General features: G+C 42.3%; 1 protein-coding gene across 2 annotated transcripts; it reads right to left on the bottom strand.

The window, feature by feature from the left end:
* Positions 1 to 110: 110 nt before the first annotated feature.
* CNOT8 (CCR4-NOT transcription complex subunit 8) lies at positions 111 to 15,291 on the bottom strand. 2 transcript variants are annotated; one of them, XM_036849144.1, is made up of 7 exons: positions 15,273 to 15,291; positions 8,330 to 8,511; positions 6,984 to 7,177; positions 5,013 to 5,174; positions 4,139 to 4,283; positions 3,328 to 3,438; positions 111 to 1,645 (listed from the first exon to the last, which is right to left on the bottom strand). In XM_036849144.1, the coding sequence occupies exons 2-7, from the start codon at positions 8,444 to 8,446 to the stop codon at positions 1,496 to 1,498; spliced, it is 879 nt and encodes a 292-aa protein (XP_036705039.1). In that variant the 5' UTR covers positions 8,447 to 8,511; positions 15,273 to 15,291; the 3' UTR covers positions 111 to 1,495. The 2 variants fall into 2 exon arrangements, with proteins under 2 accessions (XP_036705039.1, XP_036705038.1); XM_036849143.1 differs by lacking the exon at positions 15,273 to 15,291 and adding an exon at positions 13,871 to 13,985 and having other exon boundaries at positions 1,152 to 1,645.
* Positions 15,292 to 20,972: the final 5,681 nt, after the last annotated feature.

Below are 20,972 nucleotides of genomic sequence, written 5' to 3'. Positions count from 1 at the left end.
AAAATGGAGGCAAGAGTTAGAAAACAGACAAGATGCTTCCATGTCACTGATAGCAAACAACCGTCTTCTAAAGCCAGCAATTAAGAGCTTTGAAAGACCAAACCTTCATGCCAGTGGTTAAAAAGAAATCTTTATTTTACAAAATTAAAAACATAAATAATATTTACAAGCATCTTAAATACCAGCTTATAATACTTGACATTTTTGAATCATTTTAGATTGAGTTTTCCATAAGCTTTTAATATGTAAGACTATTCAACCACTTCAGTGAGCTACCAGTTTTCATTTCTACTATTCCAAAGGAGTTTTTGGTTTTTTTGAAATTGTCCACAGTGTAGTCATTCAGAAAAAATACAGTGTACTTTTTAAATGACTAGTTTAAAAAAAAAAAAAATCACAGTCCTGAGCTTCCTACCCCAGTTGTGGGATATTACTCCAAGAGAACCCTATAAACCAAATTCCTTACTGTCCTGTTTACATGTTACCACTATAACTTTTTAAAGACTCACATTTCTGGTACTCACCACAATCCATCTCCCTAACTTCTCCTCAGTTTGCTGCAAAGGAGAGGCAGGGAAAACAGAGAAGAGAGGCAGCAGAATACAGATGACCATCTGAAATCACATTACTAAAAATGTAACAGACTTATGATCCAAAAACCTGCTCTTAGTAATTTCCTTCGGGATCAAATCCAAGGTATTTTATGAAATGAAAACTTAAAATGATTTCAAATGACGCACACGTGACAGCAAATCTCAGTGGCACAATGGAACACAGACTTAAAGAAAGTGGTTAATTTAATACCCATTCTGGAGTTCCTTGTGAATAAAGGGTAGACAGATTCAGTAGAATTTTGTTTTTAAGGAAAGTTTTCATTATCGGGTCTTCATATTTCAGCACTGAGTAATTCATTTCCACGGAATAATACATAAAGACCAACAAAGTGTGAGGAAAGCAAATGTTCTCGAGAAGGGTCAAAATAAACGAAAAGAAAGGAAGGAAAGGAAAGGCTCAACATCTATAACCCACTTCACAAGACCACCACTTGGTTCCACTTTCCCTTGAAGCCCTCAGCTCAGCTGAGAATCACAGCAAGAAGTCTTCATCCTCAGAGATTAGCAACAAATTTAAAAGAAAAAGAATGACACAGGTAAGAGTTATATACATTTTACTAGTTTGTTTCTGACTTGTCCTGGATTTTAGAAGGTGTCAAATGAGCCATGGATGCTGGTGGCAGGAGGCAACTGGAGAAGAGAGGCTTAGGGATGAGGAATAGGGAAGACGTGTTTACAAATTCAGAGCAAACTCCCTTCTTCTGGATCTAAAATAAAGACATCTTTTGTCTTCAGTAAAACAAAAGTCTTTCTGTCAGCGCAGGTGGTAGGTACAGTTTGCTCAAAAGACGCGTCTTCTCTTGGGGAGGAATATAAGTGTACACAGTCAGCACATTAAGCACCGCTCTGGGGCCAGGCCCACCCGCAGAGCCTCGCCGCCATCACTGCTGCATGTTGCTGATGATCGCCAGGATGCTCATCTTCTCCTGGGCAGAGTCCACGTCCTCGTTCTGCTTCTGGGCCACTCCCGTGCCCAGGCCATAGAGCCGCCCACAGTACTTGGCATCGTCAATACTGTCCTCAAAAAACAACTGCAGAATAGGACAGAGAGCCCCTGGTGAGAACCATGCCAAGAGTCATGCCAAGAATCAGGCCAAGCCGCAACACTACTACATCAGCACCTCCCAGCTCTCTTAAAGCCTTGAACACCTAGCCAACTAGAAACTAACTTCATAAAGAAAGGCTCCAGACCTTTCCTACACAGTCTTTTCATGCTCCTTTCTCTCTACATAGGCTCCCCTTTCTGAATAGACTTCCACTTTCCATGAGTTTTTACTGCCAGGATCCCTGTGCTGCTGTTGCTGTTTATTAATACAACTGCCTCTATCTCCTCCCTTCTCTTTAACAGGCAGTGCAATGGTTAAGAGCTTGAGCTCTAGACTCAGACTGACTCACTGTGTGATCTTAGAAAAATCACTTGAACGCTCCTTAAGCCACGGTTTTGTATCCATAAAATGGGTAATATAACAATAGGTTGTTACGAGTGAGAAAATGGCCAGGAAGCACACACACAGCAAGGTATCTCACCCTTTTGGGCACTACTGGGCAGGTGACTCTCTGCTGGGGGGTGAGGAAGGCTGTCCAGTGTACTGCAGCACTGTAGGATGTTCAGCAGCATCCGTGGCTAGTAGCACACAACCCTACTCCCCCAGGTTATGACAGCCGAAACCGTCTCCAGACATTGCCAGAGGTACCTCAGAGGGCAGAACTGGGAGCATGATGCTGCCAGGTTTGTTGTTCTTCCTCAAGGTTGCTTCGGCTACTTGGAGTCTTTCGTGGTTCCATACAAATTTTAGGATTAGTTGTTCTATTTCTGTGGAAAATGCCACTGGAATTTTGATCAGGATTACATTCAATCTGTAGACTACTTTGGGTGGTATGGACATTTTAACAATATTAATTCTTCCAATCCATGAGCCCGGAATATCCTTCCATTTATTTGTGTCTTCTTCAATTTCTTTCATCAGTGTCTTAGAGTTTTCAGTATACTGGTCTTTCACCTCCTTGGTAAAATTTATTCCAAGGTTATTTTATTCTTTTTGATGCAATTGTAAATGGGATTGTTTTCGTAATTTCTCTTTCTGATAGTTCACTATTAGTGTATAGAAACAACAGATTTTTTATATTAATTTTTTATCCTGCAATTTTACTGGATTCGTTTATTAGCTCTAACAGTTTTTTGGTGGAGTCTTTGGGGTTTTCTATATATGTCATCTGCAAATAGTGACAGTTTTCCTCCTTTCTGATTTGGATGCCTTGTATTTCTTTTTCTTGCCTAACTGCTCCAGCTAGGACTTCCAATAACATGTTGAATAAAAGTGGAGAGAGTGGGCATCCTTGTCTTGTTCCTGATCTTAGAGGAAAAGCTTTCAGCTTTTCACCACTGAATATGATGTTAGCTGTGGGACATTTGATAATTAATAGAACTTAGCATAAAATAAGTGGGTGGTTTCACAAATGTGTTCATATTATAGAAATCAGAAGAAAAGCAAATAATTGCAAGGATAAGAGGTGCTAGGAACACCAAGTACACTTCTGAGTGACCTCCATTTCAAAATGCTTCTTTGCCTCCCAAATCACATCTAATATACTGGACATATGCATAACAAACAAACCAAAAAAAAAAAAAAACACTGCTTTCAAAGTGATCACCAACTTCCAAGAGAAACTATAAATTTTCAACAAACCTCAGCCCAAAAAACCTTTGCCTTACCTCTTTCATCCTGAAGAATGCCATTCCCGTTAGCAGTGAGTCTGAGCCTGCCTGGTGCTGCCTTCCAATTCTCTGCAAATCCAACTGATCAGCAACTTCCTGAAGACCTCCCTGGAGATGTAAGGAAACAAATATAATATTACAGACCCGACTTCTCTACTGGAGTCAACTATGTCTATTCTTGAGTTTACTTCTTGTGGTGACAGGAAGTAGGAACAGGCCATTTACTTAACAGGTCTTCCCCAGCACTATCCCCTTTTTAGCCCTCCAAATGATACACTGTGTTATATTCCACTTTTCACTCCGTTCGTTCTTTTCTGTATTGTTAATTCTGTCAGACCTCCGCCCCTGAAAGTCCTCACTGCTGTAAAACAAGGTTGGGGAAATAGTAAATGCCAATCCAATTCTAGATGGCAAACCTCTTTTATCAACAATTTATTAGAGGAGGGAGTTCTTAAATTGTCTAGAGCTAAGAACCCCTCTGAGAGTCTGGTACACTGCAGACCCCATTCCTAACGAATCATACATACACTTCATGTCTCCAACTGTTTCACTAGGTTCGTGGGCCCTAAGTGAAGAATGCCTGCCTTAGGGTGAGAGTAGCAGAACGCTCCCTTCACGCCCAGGTTAAAGACAGTTACCACACAAATCCCTGTGCCAGTCAACTCTATATATACCCTGTCTAGCACCATGCTGGCACCTAGCAGGTACTCAAGGACACATGCTGAACAAACTGCAATAAAGCAAAATGACAAGTCTGCATTTTCGTCTTCTTGTTGTCGTTACTACTATTAAGAAAAATATTGTGTACCTTAAGATTTTTGCAACTTTTCATCAGGTATTTCACATCATAAATGGATGGGAAGAAAAGGTTCAGAATGTGAAAGAATTCATGTTCCTCTTCTGGCAAACGAGAATCCGTAAGTAACTTTACCATGTAGCCAAAGTCATAGCCACTGCGAGGAGAGAATGAGGCAGTAAGGTGAAAGAGCAGGAGTTAACAGGCCCCAGCATTCAACTGCTTCATTGCTCAGAGCTTATGATGCTACCTCACGTTAGGAACTTTCAGTTTTCCAAAGTAGTTTATCCTGTACTCTGAACTTTCCATTAAATAACCACATAACAGATTAATATGAGAGATACATAAGAGAACCCAAGGGTTTATAAACGTGGGTTTTATTCATCAAAAATTCAAACGTACTGAAAGGTATGGAGTCCCCTGGTGGGCTAGTGGTTAGGATTTGGCACTTTCACTGCTGTGGCCCAGGCTGAATCCCTGGTCGGGGACTGAGATCCCACAAGCCATGCGGGGCGACCAAAAAAAAAAAAGAAAAGGTACTGAAAGGTAAAATAACTTCTCCTAAGGGGAATTTGGCTTTTGAGTACCCAGGAAACTCCAGGCCAGCCTTTTAAATGACAAGAAAAAGATGACCAAGTGCTTCCATGCTTCCCACCCTCCACCTTTCCACCTGACATATGCCCACTGCAGCCCCATGATACAGCCTAGTACTGTGTGAAATAAACCAGCATGCGCTCCAAAGTGTTTTCTGAAAAACTGAAATGTTACCATCTCAACTTCGTAACTGCTAGTGAGCAACAAAAGAGTGCCAAGAGGACTGCGAAAACAACATAAGAATTCAATTCCTTGCTTCCAAAGGAAGAGAAAAACACTCTCTTAGACTGACCTGTGAAATGAAAGCCATTTGACATTGTCACAGAGAACCACTCCTGATGTCATAAGCAGCTCTGCAAAGTGCAATGTGTCAATCCCTTCCTCTTCATGCTTCTGAAACTGCAGTCCTGAGTTAGCAAGGAGATCTATGGAATCCTGGGAGTACATGTCCTCTCTGAAAAGAGAAGGTGTTTACTTCTTAGCTGGTGGTAAGGTAACAGAAGTAGTGGGCAACAATATTACCATCACCTTATAAATTATAGAATAAGTATTCTTTTTTTTTTTTTATTTTTTTTTTTATATTTTATTTATTTATTTTTGGCCGTGTTGGGTCTCCATTGCTGCATGCAGGCTTTCTCTAGTTGTGGCGAGCGGGGGATACTCTTCGTTGCAGTGCGTGGGCTTCTTATTGCGGTGGCTTCTCATTGTGGAGCACAGGTTCTAGGCGCGGGGGCTTCAGTAGTTGCAGCACGCGGGCTCCGTAGTTGTGGCTTGCGGGCTCTAGAGCACAAGCTCAGTAGTTGTGACGCACGGGCTTAGTTGCTCCACGGCATGTGGGATCTTCCCGGACCAGGGCTCAAACCCACGTCCCCTGCGTTGGCAGGTGGATTCTTAACCTCTGCGCCACCAGGGAAGTTCCTAGAGTAAGTATTCTTGAAATACTTTCATAATTTAAGAATAAATCAATTCATTCCTTCCAGTATTCTAGCAAACACACAAAGTAATCTTACCTGTGACAGAAAGAAAAACGGGATTTTTCCCCCACAAAATAAGTGTCTTAATAATGAAAGATCCACATTTTCTCATTATTTAATGAAAAGCAGGACTTCCCTGGTGGCGCAGTGGTTAAGAATGTGATCTTTTGTGTCTGGCTTCTTTCCCTTAACATAATGTTTTCAAAACTCATCCATGTATAGCATATGTCAGTACTTTATCTCTCTGTACTGTGCAGTAACATTCCATGGCACGGATATACCACATATAGCCATTCCTCAGATCACAGACATTTGGACTGTTTCCAATTTGGGGCCTTTATGAATAATGCTGCTATGAACACTCACATACAAGTTTGACATGGATGTATGTCTTCATTTCTCTTGGGTGGAATTGCTGGGTCATATGGTAACTCTATTTTTAACCTTTTGAGAAGCTGCCTATTTTCCAAAGAGGCTGCATTATTTTATATTCCCAATAGCAATATATGAGAGTTCTAATTTCTCCACACCCTCACCAACATTTGTTATTATGTCTTTTTGATCACAGCCACCTAGTGGGTATGAAGTAGTATCTCATGGTTTTGGTTTGCATTTCCCTAATGACTAATGGTGGTGACCATCTTTTCATAAGCTTATTAGCCATTTCTAAATCTTCTTTGGAGAAATGTCTATTCAGATCTTGTGCCCATTTTTTAAATTTATTTATTTATTTATTTACGGCTGTGTTGGGTCTTCGTTGCTGCACACGGGCTTTTCTCTGGTTGCAGCGAGCGGGGGCTACTCTTCATAGCAGTGTGCGGGCTTCTCATTGCAGTGGCTTCTCTTTGCGGAGCACAGGCTCTAGGCAGGTGAGCTTCAGTAGTTGTGGCTCGCGGGCTCAGCAGCTGTGGCTCGCAGGCTCTAGAGCACAGGCTCAGTAGTTGTGGCGCACGGGCTTAGTTGCTCCGCGGCACGGGGAATCTTCCCAGACCAGGGCTCAAGCCCATGTCCCCTGCATTGGTAGGCAGATTCTTAACCACTGTGCCACCAGGGAAGTCCTTGTGCCCATTTTTAATTAGGCTGTCTTTTTATTGTCGACTTGTAAGAGTTCTTTAAGAGGGACTTTACTTTTTGAGATTCCTTACTCCATCTTCTGCTTGACTACTCTCTCCAACCCCTACTTGGGTTTGGTGGAAACAAAACTTAAAATTAATAAAATCAGTTAGAAATCAGTCTGCACAAATGTAGCACATCTAAGAATAACATTGAGAAGTGTCTCAGACACTTACGTAAGGTTGAATTTGAAGTTGAACTGCCAAGTGTTGATTCCAGAAGGATATTCTCCCTTCTCATTCGTGAATGTAAGGCCCAGCTGGATAATTTTTAAAAGGTCAACATTGCACCGTAAAAGCTGATACTGGTAATCTATGGAACTACGGAATTCACCAATGGGTCGCACCACAACACCTGGAAATTCTGTGTCCTAGAAAAGGAAAAAGTCTCTCATCGTAAGGTTTCACAAAACTTATGCTGACTTGACCATTCATAAATAAAAGTTTTACCTCAATTTATAAAAGTTATGTGACAAGCCCCAAGCTCAGGCACAAAAATTCACCTTAAAATACTGATTTCATTGATCTATACAGAAGGAGCACTAGAAACAAGAAGCTTTACACAACAACTTGGAGATCCTAAGCAGGATGTGAACAGAAGTAGTTGACTAACTCTAGGTCTATTAAGAACATTCTAGGTTTGGGAATTCCCTGGCAGTCCAGTGGTTCGATCCCTGGTCGGGGAACTAAGATCCCACAAGCCACGCAGCACGCCCGCCACCCCGCCAAAAAAAAAAGAACATTCTAGGTTCATATACAGTTAATTAGGAACGGTCTAGGTTGAGAACGAAACGCTATATAAATAAAAATGCAAATATAGGAAAGTGAAACAGCCATTCAACAAAAGTAATAAATAGCCACATTTGGCTTAAAGTAAAAAGCCTGGAACAAGATCATAGAGAGTTCTGAATACCAGGCTGCAGACATAATTCTACACCCTCCACAGCAGGAGTTGCAAACTCCAGGCAGCTAACGTAACAGAGTAAAGTGTGCAGGGTGTTAAAATGGTTATGGGTAATGGGCACTGGAGCAAACTAAAGGGTACATGCCTCCCCTAAAAGAGGCTCTTGATATCACTATGATACGTGCCTCCCTCCAGCCACTCAGTGTCAGGCAGGAATGTAGACCCTATAATGCCAGATCTGTCCATTTCTTCCAGAGATACCAGAAATCTGGAATTTAAGTAAGGTCTCTTGATTTTTAAATGTTGGCAACTACTTTTTAAAAACTGCTTTAACACTGCCAGTCAAATTCACCATACCTGTGGAATAGATGTGCCCTATGGACTGAGACAACTTCTGTTTACAGACTTGCAAACAAAAGTAACATCATAAACACTAGATACTAGAGGTTACATCCTTTTCAGACACACAGGCTACCTTGATGTTTCATAAAAGCAACATAACCTTCCATCATGTTTAATTTACCATGGCTTTAGTGTAATCATTTCTTTCAAAAATCTCACACTGAATATTCCCTAAGTCCATACCAGAAGGTGAGTCAAACAGAGTAGAGCTCTTTACCATGGCAATATAACTGTAACTGAGCACGATTTCTCGGATCTTCCTCATCTCTTCTTCTAGATTGCTGGCCCAGACTTCACAGATGACCTGGCTGTTCTCCACAAGAGCCGCAGGCATCCTGAAGAAACGTGAAGTCGCTTTCAGCTGACTATGTTAGAGGGCAAGTCAATGGTGGATCTGATCTACATTCAAACACATATTTTGAAATCACATTAATTTACATACTGGCATTAAGACATTAACAAAGACATCAAAACAGTATTTTACCATCACTTCATCAGCTTAAGCTAAAACATTAGGACTATTATATTTATTCTCCATTTTATATGATGAGGGAACCTGCCTTTGTCAAAACAGACACACCCACAAACACACACACACACACACACACACACTCACTCTCCCTCCCTCAGTTCTTTAACCTGAAGAAAATAAACTTACTTAAGAAACATGAAGAAACTTTTGCCCAAGCTGCCCTTTAGCACAGAAATGAAACCATTGCCCTAAACCAGTTTTTGAGCCCTCTCCAGACTACCTAAAGACTAAAATAGTCCCCTGTTAACACAAATATGCCCTTACCATGACTTTCACATCACTTTGCACAGGGACCAAATCATGGAAACATTTCTAAAGGAATCAGTTTAGCCAGTTGAAATGTACTGGGATCTCCAAAAGCCTGAAAGAATGTGGACCTGAACTCTCACACTGAAGTCCTAACACCGTATGATGAATATGGATGTGGGACTTGCCCCTCCACTCCCCCAAAAAAGGAAATTCTTTTTCCCGACAATCCAAAAGTCAAATACAACTAGAGGCAAATAGATCATGAAGTGAGAGATTTAAGTTGTAGAAACCAATCCCAAGTTGAACAACCACAATGAAAATCAGAATTTATTAATGTCTACTTTTCAACATACAATATTATAAAGAAACAAAGTATCAATTCAACAATAAAAATAGAGAAGACAGCAGGTATAAATAATTCAACCAGAAGCAGAATGATTTATAGTGTATATTCTGGGAGGAAACTGGGGAGGCAACAGTATTCTACACGATAAAACTCAACATGGTTCAGCCTAAGGGTAATGCTGTTATTATAGCAATGATATGCTTAGTTATAAAAAGACGAAAAGGAGCTTATCATAAGGGGATTTACTTAAAACGCAAGCCCACGCACAGATCCTCAACACAATGTAAGAGTGGGCTCCAGCGCATATATTTAAGGGACAATTCCTAGAAAGAGTAAAACGAACCTTTGCTTTCTACTTTCAAGATAGGCAGATACAACAATAAGAATCTGGATCAAAACAAAATTGGCATTCTCAAGTGTCATCATTTCTCTGAGACACTTCTGAGAAAACAATCTATTGGTTTGTCACCAACCCTTGAAGATTCCATTTATTCAAGTTACTCTACACTTTGACAGATGCTTCTCTGAAATTATAGTAGACTTACTGTAATTACTCTGAAACTTAAGTAGACTGTGGTAGCTTCCTAACAAATACGGGTGAATACTTCTTAAAGGCAGAATCCATTTCTTCTCATTTTTGTTCTATGCACAATGGGCATGAATTAAAGGCATGCAGATGAAGAAATCAAGAACATCAGAAAATGGCAGAAGTTCAGACTGAGCGTGGAGTAAATTCCACTCTCTGACCATAATCAAGAAAATGTTGGGGGAATTCCCTGGCGGCCCAGTGGTTAGAACTCAGCGCTCTCACTGCGAGGGGCCACAGGTTCAATCCCTGGTCGAGGAACTAAGATCCCACAAGCCACGCAGCAAGGCCAAAAAGACAAAGAAAATGTTGGGGCTCAGAACTTTAGATTCTAAACCATGCTTAAGGTTTTCCCCTGCAAAAGGGCATAAAACCATTTCTATGCCCATTAATGTTAAATCAGTACCACTTCGCTTCCTTATTTCCCTAACTGAAACAAAGCACTCCCTTTTTGGTGTCACTTTAAACACAACCATAAACTACTTTAGGGGAAGTGGGTATCACTGATTGAAACATTTCCATAAAAGCAAAAGCAACTAAAGGGACTCAAGCAAAAAATGTCTTTGGCCTCCAAGCAGCAAAGAGCAGACTTAAAAAGAGGGCAGTTAGATATTTACATTAAATCCTTAGGAACAAGGCTCCCCAGCTAAGAAGCTCTTAAGGTTTTATCAAAAGAACTCAGGAAACAATATGAAGAGGCTCCCTCTCGTCAAATAAAATATGATATGAACATCATTATGGATAATTACTACGATGCATCACGACTTTTCAGATAGAGATTTAAATCCAGGAGTTCATAATGAACTAAGAAAATAAATTTCATTGGCCACCATTGGAGAATGCTAATGAATGGACTTATTTTTAAAAATACGTATCTTGTCTTTCCTATATAAACTGTAATCCCAAGTAACCAAATAGTTGAAGGAAAGTTTCTCTTTATAAAAGTGGTATAAATAAAAATAAATAGGGAATGACAGACTATCACCGTTTTGTAACCCCTAATGAATTTAGAGATCTGGGCAATAATCATAATGGCATTTATATGGAATTTCCAGAAAAGGCAACTCTATAAAGGCAGAAAAGACTACGTGGTGGGATGGGACTGAGAGTTATATAAATGGGAATGAGGTATCTTACTGAGATGACAGAAATGTTCCCAAACTCCATTAAAATGATTATTGCACAGCTCAGTAAATTTACTAAAAATCACTGAGTTTTATATGAAAATGGGTGAGTTTTATAGTATGTACCCTATATCTCAATAAAGTTGTTAAAATAATCACTAGGGCTGTAATCATCACAAAAAGAGACCACCAGGTATTATGTGCCTCAAAACAACACATCACAACTACGAAATAGTCTTGACCAAAAAAAAATCTAACTTGCATCTGACCAAGCCTCTAGATTTAACTACCAATGTACAGAAAATACAGACAGAGAAACATATTAAGTGACACCAGAGAAATGCAATCAGCAAAATCCAGAAACTTCTATAGGAAACTAGAGAACCCAGCTTCTTCAACAAATAAATTACAAGAAATAAAAGTAAAAGACTCTCAGGGGACCTATCAGTCAATCAAAACATACAGACCTAAATTAAACCCTGCTTTAAACAAGTGATAGGAAAAAAAAAAACAAAAAAAAAAAACTATAACATTTTTGAGACAAGTAGAAGTCTGAACAATGCCTGATTTGGGTTTTTTGTTTCAGGGTTTTGTTTATTTTGCTTTTTTTTTCTTTCTGGTGTTATACTGTGGTTATGGTTTTTTTTAAAAAAGAGTTCTTACCTTTTAGACATAATGAAAAATAGTTATAAGTGATACGATATGAAACGTGGGGTTTGCTTCAAAATAACAGTGAAGAAAACTCACAATAATTTTGTACAGTACTATCTTTCTCTACATTTTACAGATAAGAAAACTGAAATGCAGAGACATTAATTTTAAAAGGTAGTGTCCCTGGCTTCCATTTCCAAGAAAATTCTTTTTACAATATAGGGGTTGGGGATTAAGAGGTACAAACTATTATGTAAAAAATAAGCTACAAGGATATATTGTGCAACACAGGGAATATAGCCAATATTTTATAGTAACTGTAAATGGAGTATAACGTTTAAAAATTGTGAATCACTATGTTGTACATCTGTAACTTATGTAACACTGTACATCAACTATACTTAAATTTTAAAATTTTTTTGGATTATTTTTAAAAGCTAACCATTGTTATACATATCTGACAAACAAGGAAGTCAAAACCAGACCAGTGGCAAAACATTTAAGACATTCTTCCATCAAACCCTTACCTAGGAAAACTTGCAAGCCCCAAATGTAGTGCCACACAAACACTGAAAAGGAATCACATTGCACACATTTAACTTAGCATAAGTTACTGGATATGCTAGCCAAAAAAGAAATAATAATAATAATAAAATAATACTAGCAATTCTGCCTGCCACTTTCCACTCAGTGAGCACATGCTCCAGTATGAGCCTAAAATGAGGATCACAAACATACCATTCCCCTTAGTTATTAGTCTTCCCCCTTCTAAGCCTCTCAGAGCCAGCACTGCACAGTGCAGAATGACTCTATGCCATTCACTTATGTTTATTTGTGCAACACGGCCCCTAAAGGTAAACCTAACTACTCTACCTGGGTTACAACCAAAGAAATAGTAACAAGTTTCAAAACTGAAGAAAAAACGACTGTGCTGGATTTACTGAGAAACACTATGGCCACCTCCAACCCCGCACCTTCCTAAGGAATTTTTAAGGATAATTTTGGTTGCATGCATTGCTTGCCTTGCAGGCTGACTTTAAAACTCGACTGCCACATGAGCTACTCTACATGAAAGCAAAATACAAGCCCTGATACCTGCTGTTTCCCAGTACTAGACTGTATAAGAAGGTCACCCAGGAGTTACTGAGGTCTCTGCCCTGCGTTCATCTGTAGAACAAACTGTGCAGTTCGCCCCCCAATGATCTACAGTGTAAACTTCTCCAAAACAAAACTCCTTACTAACCCAGGAAAGCTCTCAAGAGCAAGTAAATGATAAAGGCAACCGAAAGCTTTCTCTGCAAGCAATCCAGAGTGCCAGACCTTGCTGGAGAAAAGCATGTTTTGGTTTTTCTGATTTTGTTTTGTTTAAGGCTAAGAGTGCAAGGAAACAATAAACATCACTTCCCCATTCTAGACGACCGGACAAAGGCTTTGCCGCGCATGGGTAAGATGGAAAAGGAAGTAGCAGCACTTCAGAAGAAATGGCAGCCGCTTGGAAGAGGGTTCTTTCCATCCACGGCCGCGGGGGTCGCAGTCTTTCGTCCCCGCCAAACACAGTATCCCAAGACACCACCCTCGACCGAACCGCAGTTCAACCAGTTCTTCAAACCACCCACGTGGCCCAGGCCTGTGAGCTGGCTCCTCCAGAGCCAAGAGCTCGGGTTCATAAAGCCACCGAATAGCAAGGAAAAGTTGCGGGGACGCAAGAACCAACAAGGGGGAAGCCCGCAAGGTTCCAAAGTCAGGTCCTCTGACTCACACCGTCTCTCGTCATCCTTCTCTTCCTGTTCAGGATCATTCTCCCTCTTCAAACCACCCTCATCCCTCTCCTCCTCCTAACTCCCTTTCTTCTCTTTTTTTTTTTTTTTTGTAAAACGAAGATTTTTAAATTTCATGTCTTAGGGCCAGAGAGACCTAAATTCGAAGCCAGGGCACGGACGAGCTGTGTGGCTTTGCGTAAGTTACTTAACCTCTCTCATGCCTCAGTTTTCCCTTCTTGTAAAATGGGTCGTCTACTGGTGGTGCACACCTCGGAGGACTGCTGTAGGGGGTAACAGAATGAAGCATATAAGGTGCTGGCACATATCACTAGGACATTAATATCGTGTGGTAGTGGTGGTTATTATGACTACTATCCGATGGACCTCTTTCTCTTTTCACACACCCTGTCCCTCTCGCACGCTCCCACTCCCCTTCCTCCCGCAGGCCCCCGATGGCCTCCCACACTCTCTCATCTCACGCTCCTCTCTGATAAGCGGGAGCCCGCTTACCCTGACCGGCAGGGCCCGCGAAGCGCGGGCAGACGGGCTGGCGAACAGACTACCCGGGAGCGGCGTGACCCGGTGTTCTCCGCCCGCTGCCCCGGATCGGCTCCTAGAACCGAGCGGCCCAGTGAGATGAGCGCCCTCATGCCCAGAGCGACCTTACGCACAGCCCTCCAAACAACCTGGCCGCACCGCTCTACCCACCCGATCCTCCCGACTCGCCTGCTCCCTTCGCGTCACTCCAGGCGGGCGCGCGCCTGACGCTGCCTGCCCCGCCCCTTCTGCGCGCCCTGGCGACTCCGTGCGTGTTCGCCCAACCTGTGAGCTCGCGGGAGCGGCGCGCAGGCACAAAACCAAGAGGGCGCCGCGAAAACGGCGGGGCGGGGCGACCTCAGACGACGCAAGTGAAATACGGCCCCCTACGGCCTTCGCTGAGTTAGTTTCGCTGGTTCAATTCACCAGGATCGCTGCTCCTCCATTTCGGTTCTACTTCTGTGCGCTCAGAGGCGGCGTGGTCTAGAACTAGCCCCCCGTGGTGGGCGTGGCCTAGCTAGACCAAAGGCCGAGGAAAGGGCGTGGCCCGTCTGACCAAATCCTCCAAATTACAACCTCCTAGTCTACCTTCTTCGAAGGGCCATTAATATCGACGGGAGCTGACTTGGGAGGAGGTTCGCTGGGGGAGATCCTGACCGCTTCCTTCTGTACTAATGCGGCCCCCTGGACCCTTCACTTACAAAACCTCTACCATACGGCTTCCTTTCTGGCAAACAGTGGGTTGGGGGTGGGGCAGCACCCCGAAACCGAGTCTGGGTGACGTCAGCCAAGGCCCGCCTCCCCCCTCCGAGCCTCGGGGAGCTGAGCGAGCAGCGTTACCATAGCAACCGGCCCGCTAGGGTCCGCTCGAGTTACAAAGAAGATGCAGCCTAGGCTGGGGAGACGCAGGGCGAGCGCTGGCGCCCTCCTGCTTCGCGAGAAGGTCCGAGACCTCGCGGGCGCTAAGCGAGCTCGTCAGATCTTCCTTGCGAGACCAGTGGGGTCCAGGCCTAGCTTAGGAGGTTCCTTCAAAGCTCCCACCCGCCCTACTATTCTCTGTGACTCCTGTTTGGAAAGAGAGCTCTTTGCCAACGCCTGTCCTTAGCAGCGTTTGTCCTCCAGTGGTGGGAGAGAAAACAAGGCACTGACTTCCCGCACACGGCTATCAGTTCCGGGCCGCCCTCCTAGTCCGTCGCGCAAGACCTCCACCCTGCCCCTACGAGAAGGTGCGGACTCCCCAGAGCATGGCTGTGGTCATACTCCTTGATGTCTTCCCTCGAAGGGGGCTGTTGAGTGGATAGCAAATTCACCCCCAAGTCCCTGCACCTTCCTACTTTTAACCATTTCCCCCTAAAGAGGCTCTCCAAAACCCTACCTCCGTTTCCGAGACTGGAGGCAGGGCAAGTCTTCAGCGGCAATTCCAACCTGGATTCCCAAAAGCTAGTCTCCAGGGACGTGAACCCGCCCTCCCCCCCCATCAAATGCACTTTCTGAACACTCCTCCCCTTCTCTCCTTCACATGAGTGTCTGTCTCCTTATCTGTAACATACGGATATGAATAACTATCTCAGCGGATGTTTGCGTTAATAAATGGAAAAACCACCCCACACTGTAGAAGATATATAAGTGTATTCAATAAATAATTGTTTCTGGCCTGTCTCAGTTTGTTATCCCCGAGATATTCAGTGTTTGTTAGCTCTGCTGCAGACTTAGCACTCTTGTCATTCTGTTCAGCAATACAGTGATGGAGAAAGCAGGTAAGCCACTCCCTTCCCCCTATCCTGTGAGTTTCTAATATCCTGTAATCCACTCTGTAATTACATTCAGGAGAGCGTAGGCCTATCAGCAGCTAGTCACATGAAGAGCAGCCTGTTTTTTCCTGCAGCACTGGGCCTGGTGTGCACTGAAACAATCAAGCAGGAAACGTACCCCATCTCCTTCCCCCTAATGCCCCCTCACCCAGAACTGATTGTTCATTTCTCAGGTTACTGAATACAAGGGTAACACAAACACAATGATGGCTTGTGTTTCCAGAGACCTTGGAGTGTTTGTTGCAAACAATGGATTTTATGCTGCTCTTATTGCAAAATTAGAACAATTGTGTAAATCACTGATTCCGGATGGGAGGGAGGCCCCAAACAAATAAGAGGGTAGTTGGAGTAGAATATATTCATTAATATAATATCACATTTGAAAAAAACCCTATTGCTTCTGAACTACAAACTATAGAAAGTAAGGCTTAAACATCTTCTCAGCTGGGAGAGTATAGGTTTTAAAAAACCGAGGAACATTGGTTGTAAAATGGGTCTCCTTAAGAACCAGACAGGGTGATTTCCTTAGCCAGCCAAGCCTTTCCGTTATTACCAATTCTAAATAAATCTAACAAGATGAATTTCTTAAACTGGAATATGTATAGGAAGATAAAATCTAAAATACATATTTGGGTTTGAAATATTTTGAAAATGGAGAAAAAGGTAAATGCCTCCAGGCATATAGTACTTCTATATGAGCCCAAATCTCAAAAACCTTTATAGAGTGCTGACACACCTAGATGCCTGTCAGCTGATTAATTCCATTCCATTACAGTACCCACTGCCCCAAGCTTAGACAAGGTCTGTCACTTTGTATAATGTTGTTTTTTTATCAGATAATATATATATATATCTTTACATTCAACTGAAGATGCATCCAGCTGGCTGGTTTCCTTGGTATAGTTGGATAAATTTCCTGCCTTTGAAGTGTGTTGTCCCTGCTTTTCCTACATAATAGAAAAACCTTTTGACTCTTGACAATTATCAGCAGAGCATCAAACTTCCCCTAAATGTAAAGCAAAGGTCATGTTTCATGACTAAGCATTTGAGTATTATTTTGATCTTTTGATTACAACCTGAAAAACCTTCTGATCTCTGATTAGATCAGAGATCAGAGTTCATTTTTTTTTTAATTTTTAATTAATTTATTTATTTATGTCTGTGTTGGGTCTTCGTTTCTGTGCGAGGGCTTTCTCTAGTTGCGGCAAGTGGGGGCCACTCTTCATCACGGTGCGCGGGCCTCTCATTATCGCGGCCTCTCTTGTTGCGGAGCACAGGCTCCAGACGCGCAGGCTCAGTAATTGTGGCTCACAGGCCTAGTTGCTCCGCGGCATGTGGGATCTTCCCAGACCAGGGCTCGAACCCGTGTCCCCTGCATTGGCAGGCGGACTCTCAACCACTGCACCAACAGGGAAGCCCCGGAGTTCATTTTTTAAAATCCAGAAATAGGTATCATTTTATTTGTATCTCATTTGATTTTCCTTCTCCCTTCGAGTCTACTAAACTAACAACATTTCAAAATCTACCAGTAGTAATCATAAGACTTATTTCCACAGCTGAGAGGGTCCATCAAGGTGTCCTAACTAATACATTTCCCTAATTTCACAATAATTAAATAATTTTAGGTTACCCAGCTCCCAAAGATAGGACCAGGATTTGAGTCTTCTGATTTCCAGTCCAGTATGGGATTGGGTGTTCATCCAATCAGTTGTGTTTATGGTCCATTTGCTATGGGCAGGGCTGCATTTTGACACTGGAGGATGCACTGGTGAATGAAACTGACATGGTTCCTGGCCTGGTGGAGCTTAACATTTGGTGGCAGGGACTGACAATAAAACAAGTAAGCAAGCATTCAAGTAAATAAAAGGATAATGAAAATTTTGATAGCCATCATGAAGGAAACTAATGAGGTAAAAGTCATGGAGAGTAACTGGATTGGGGGAAGATATAGGCAATTAATTAAAGAAGACCTCTCTGAGAAGGTGGCATTTGGGCAGAGATGAGAAGGACAAGAAGGACGAAACGAGAGAGAGAGAGGGAGAGGCATGAGCAGTTGGGAGCAGTAAAAGGATCAGAAATGAGTTTTCTGTGTTAGAGGTAGTGAAAGGCCAGGGCAGCCACCAAGAGGTGGAGCGAAGGCAGAGTGGCTCCACAGGAAAGCAGAGGCTCAGTGAGCCTAAAGGCTGGGAGGCTTTAAACTGCACTCTGTTCAAAGTGAATCAGGAAACCCAGAAGGATTTTACTTACAGGAATGACCTGATCCAATCCATGTTTGTTTTTTGTTTTGTTTTTTGGGTATTTTTTGGCCACGGGGCACATGGGATCTTAATTCCCCGACCAGGGATTGAACCCATCCGTGGCCCCTGCATTGGAAGCGCTGAGTCTTAACCACTGGACTGCCAGGGAAGTCCCCCGATCTATGTTTTTAAAGATTACATTAAAAAAATAAATAAATAGGGACTTCCCTGGTGGCCCAGTGGTTGAGAATCTGCCTACCAATGCAGGGGACACAGGCTCGATCCCTGGTCCAGAAAGATCCCACGTGCCGTGGAGCAGCTAAGCCTGTGCACCACAACTACTGAGCCCGTGTGCCACAACTAGTGAAGTCCGCGCACCTGGAGCCCGAGCTCTGCAACAAAAGAAGCCACCGCAACTAGAAGCCCGCGCACCACAACAAAGAGTAGCCCCCGCTCGCCACAACTAGAGAAAGCCCGCGCACAGCAACAAAGACCCAACACAGCCAAAAATTAAATAAGTAAATAAATAAAGATTACCTTGACTCTCAGGGTCAGAGAATGGAGTAAAGGCAGAAACATCTTAATTTTTTTTTATTTGAATTACAGTAAATTTGATAAGAAAAAAAAGCTAGCTTCCCCCAGGCATGATAAATATGTTGCCTATGGAAATATTTGATGAAAACTTAGGTAATTTTACTAGGTGAGTCTGATTAAGAGTTACTTGCCACTACTTCTTTTGATTTTTGTTACTGTGAAACTCATCAAGGCTGCTAACTGAATATTCAGTACTTTATAAAGAAGAAAGTTGATCTCTGTCTGTACAGAGCGAGGCAAACAGAAATACAAGCCAATGGAAAGAGAGCAGGAAAGCACATCAATATAGATAAGAGTAAAACTTTTACTTTGGGACTCTCTAGTCACTTCTGAAAATCTCTTCTCTAGCTCCTCCTTCCTCTCCCTGTTCGTGAATGTAACAAACCCATCTCTGGTGTTACAGCCAGATCTCAAAAGACCCCTGTGATTTTTTTTTTTTTTTTAATGTGACCAGTGTTGAGAATCTTGTTTTGAACTTCTGTAACATTCTGTAATTTTCTAGGAGAAATGGGACCCAAAGGCTTCAGAATATCTCTGAAGTTTCTAACCAGATGTGTTTGTTTGTGGGATAAGGGATATATTCCAGAAAAATTGGTAAACACCGTGATAAATCTCAACTCCATTAGAAATAGAATGGGCCTCAGAGATCCTCTAATCCAACTGGCTCATTTTACAGGTGAGGAAACTGAGACTCAGAGAGGCAGAGGTCACAAAGCTGGTCAGTGGCAGTGCTCAGTTTGAACCCAGATCTACCTTCTTCCAGGATCTCAGGGCCTCTCCTCCCTTTAAAGGAGATCAGCTAAGGGAGGGGCCATCTTACACAACCTTGAAATAACAGGAAAGCTAAGCAAGTCCTCAAAATTAGAATGGAGAGAAAACCCAGAGGACCAGAGAGATATTCTCGTTTGTGCAAGCTCTACTGAGAACCCACTATGTGTGAGAGTTATTAGAGCCATGAAGATACATAAAGCTCCTATTTGACCTGATTACAGAAAAAATTACCTGCTACTCTAGGGAGTGTTAAACACATAAGCTAAGAAAGTTCAGAAAGAAAAGAACAAGTGATTTCCCTGGTGGTGCAGTGGTTAAGAATCCACCTGCCAATGCAGGGTACATGGGTTTGAGCCCTGATCCGGGAAGATCCCACATGCCACAGAGCAATTAAGTCCGTGCGCCACAACTACTGAGCCTGCGTTCTAGAGCCTACGAGCCACAACTACTGAGCCCACGTGCCACAACTACTGAAGCCCGCATGCCTAGGGCCCGTGCTCTGCAACAAGAGAAGCCACCGCGATGAGAAGCCTGTGCACCACAGCGAAGAGTAGCCCCCACTCACTGCAACTAGAGAAAACCCGCGTGCAGCAATGAAGACCCAACACAGCCAAAAATAAAATAAATAAATTTATATATATATAAAAAAAGAACGAGAGGCAGAGTAGTGGTCAAGACCAGGCAGGAAATTCTAGGTGGGAGAATTAGTATAAGCAATTACTTGGAGGTAGGCATGACTGAAAATAGAAAAAATTTTTCTGTACATAGCGATCAAGAAATATTTGCACATGACAGTGATGCTTAGAGCATAGGAAAATAGGAAGTAGTGAGGAATAATGTTATATGAGAGGAGCTAGATTAAGGCAGGCCTTGGAAGTGAGGTAGCAAAGGTTTGATCAGTGCACAAGGCAGACTTGGATGGCCAAGAATATATACATTATACAAATATCTGGAATATTGAAAAATATATTGGTACCTCTAAAAGGAGAGACGATGAAAAACAGGAACAAGTTGTACAAAATAAAATTTGTAACAAACATTGAATGTTTACTGAGCTTTGTGCTGTGCAAGGAGTTAGTCAGGGAAAGATGACTAAGATATGGTCCTTTATTGGCCAAATACAGTATGACACATCTAGACAACGGGACAGCACTCAGCCTTAAAAAGAACATTGTAGCTCTTAAAGGTACTTTATGGAACAATCTCCATATGTGCGTGCTAAGTGGAAAAAGCAAGGAGCATAACAGCATATATGGTAAGCTGTTTCTAAAGATGGGGAGATATAGATATGTTTCTATTTATAGAGACAAGCTCTGGATGGATATACAAAACACTCATCCCAGGGGTTGCCTCTTGGGAGAAGTAGAGGACTGGGAAGGAGTAAAAAAAGACTTGCTTTTTACTGTACACTCTTTTGACCCTTTTGTTTTTTATATTAGACATACATATTGCCTATTCAAAAATAATTTTTAGAAATTTAAAAATAAAAGCTCACTTCTTTTTCAAAGGTCTCACCTTTTTACATCACGGGTCATCCTGTATTCTAATTTCACCTGTTTCAAAGTGTAAACTTCACCTCTCCAGGGGTTCCTTTCCTGCATCTAGACTGAACAGTAGTAGTTGATACATCTCTCCTCCCTTGGCTGCCCTCAGCAGCAACAG

Source organism: Balaenoptera musculus, chromosome 3 (genome assembly GCF_009873245.2).
Source record: "Balaenoptera musculus isolate JJ_BM4_2016_0621 chromosome 3, mBalMus1.pri.v3, whole genome shotgun sequence".
Classification (NCBI taxonomy): Eukaryota; Metazoa; Chordata; class Mammalia; order Artiodactyla; family Balaenopteridae; genus Balaenoptera; species Balaenoptera musculus.
The sequence above is the reverse complement of the archived record's forward strand: the minus strand, read 5'-3'. Positions and strand labels throughout refer to the sequence as shown.

Coding starts and splice junctions, on each gene's coding strand:
- CNOT8 (XM_036849144.1), bottom strand. CDS start 8,446: ATGCCTGCGGCTCTTGTGGAGAACAGCCAGGTCATCTGTGAAGTCTGG. Junction 7,178..8,329: donor GTTACAGTTATATTGCCATG/GTAAAGAGCTCT, acceptor TTCCTTTTCTAG/GACACAGAATTTCCAGGTGT. Junction 1,646..3,327: donor CATTCTTCAGGATGAAAGAG/GTAAGGCAAAGG, acceptor CCTATTCTGCAG/TTGTTTTTTGAGGACAGTAT.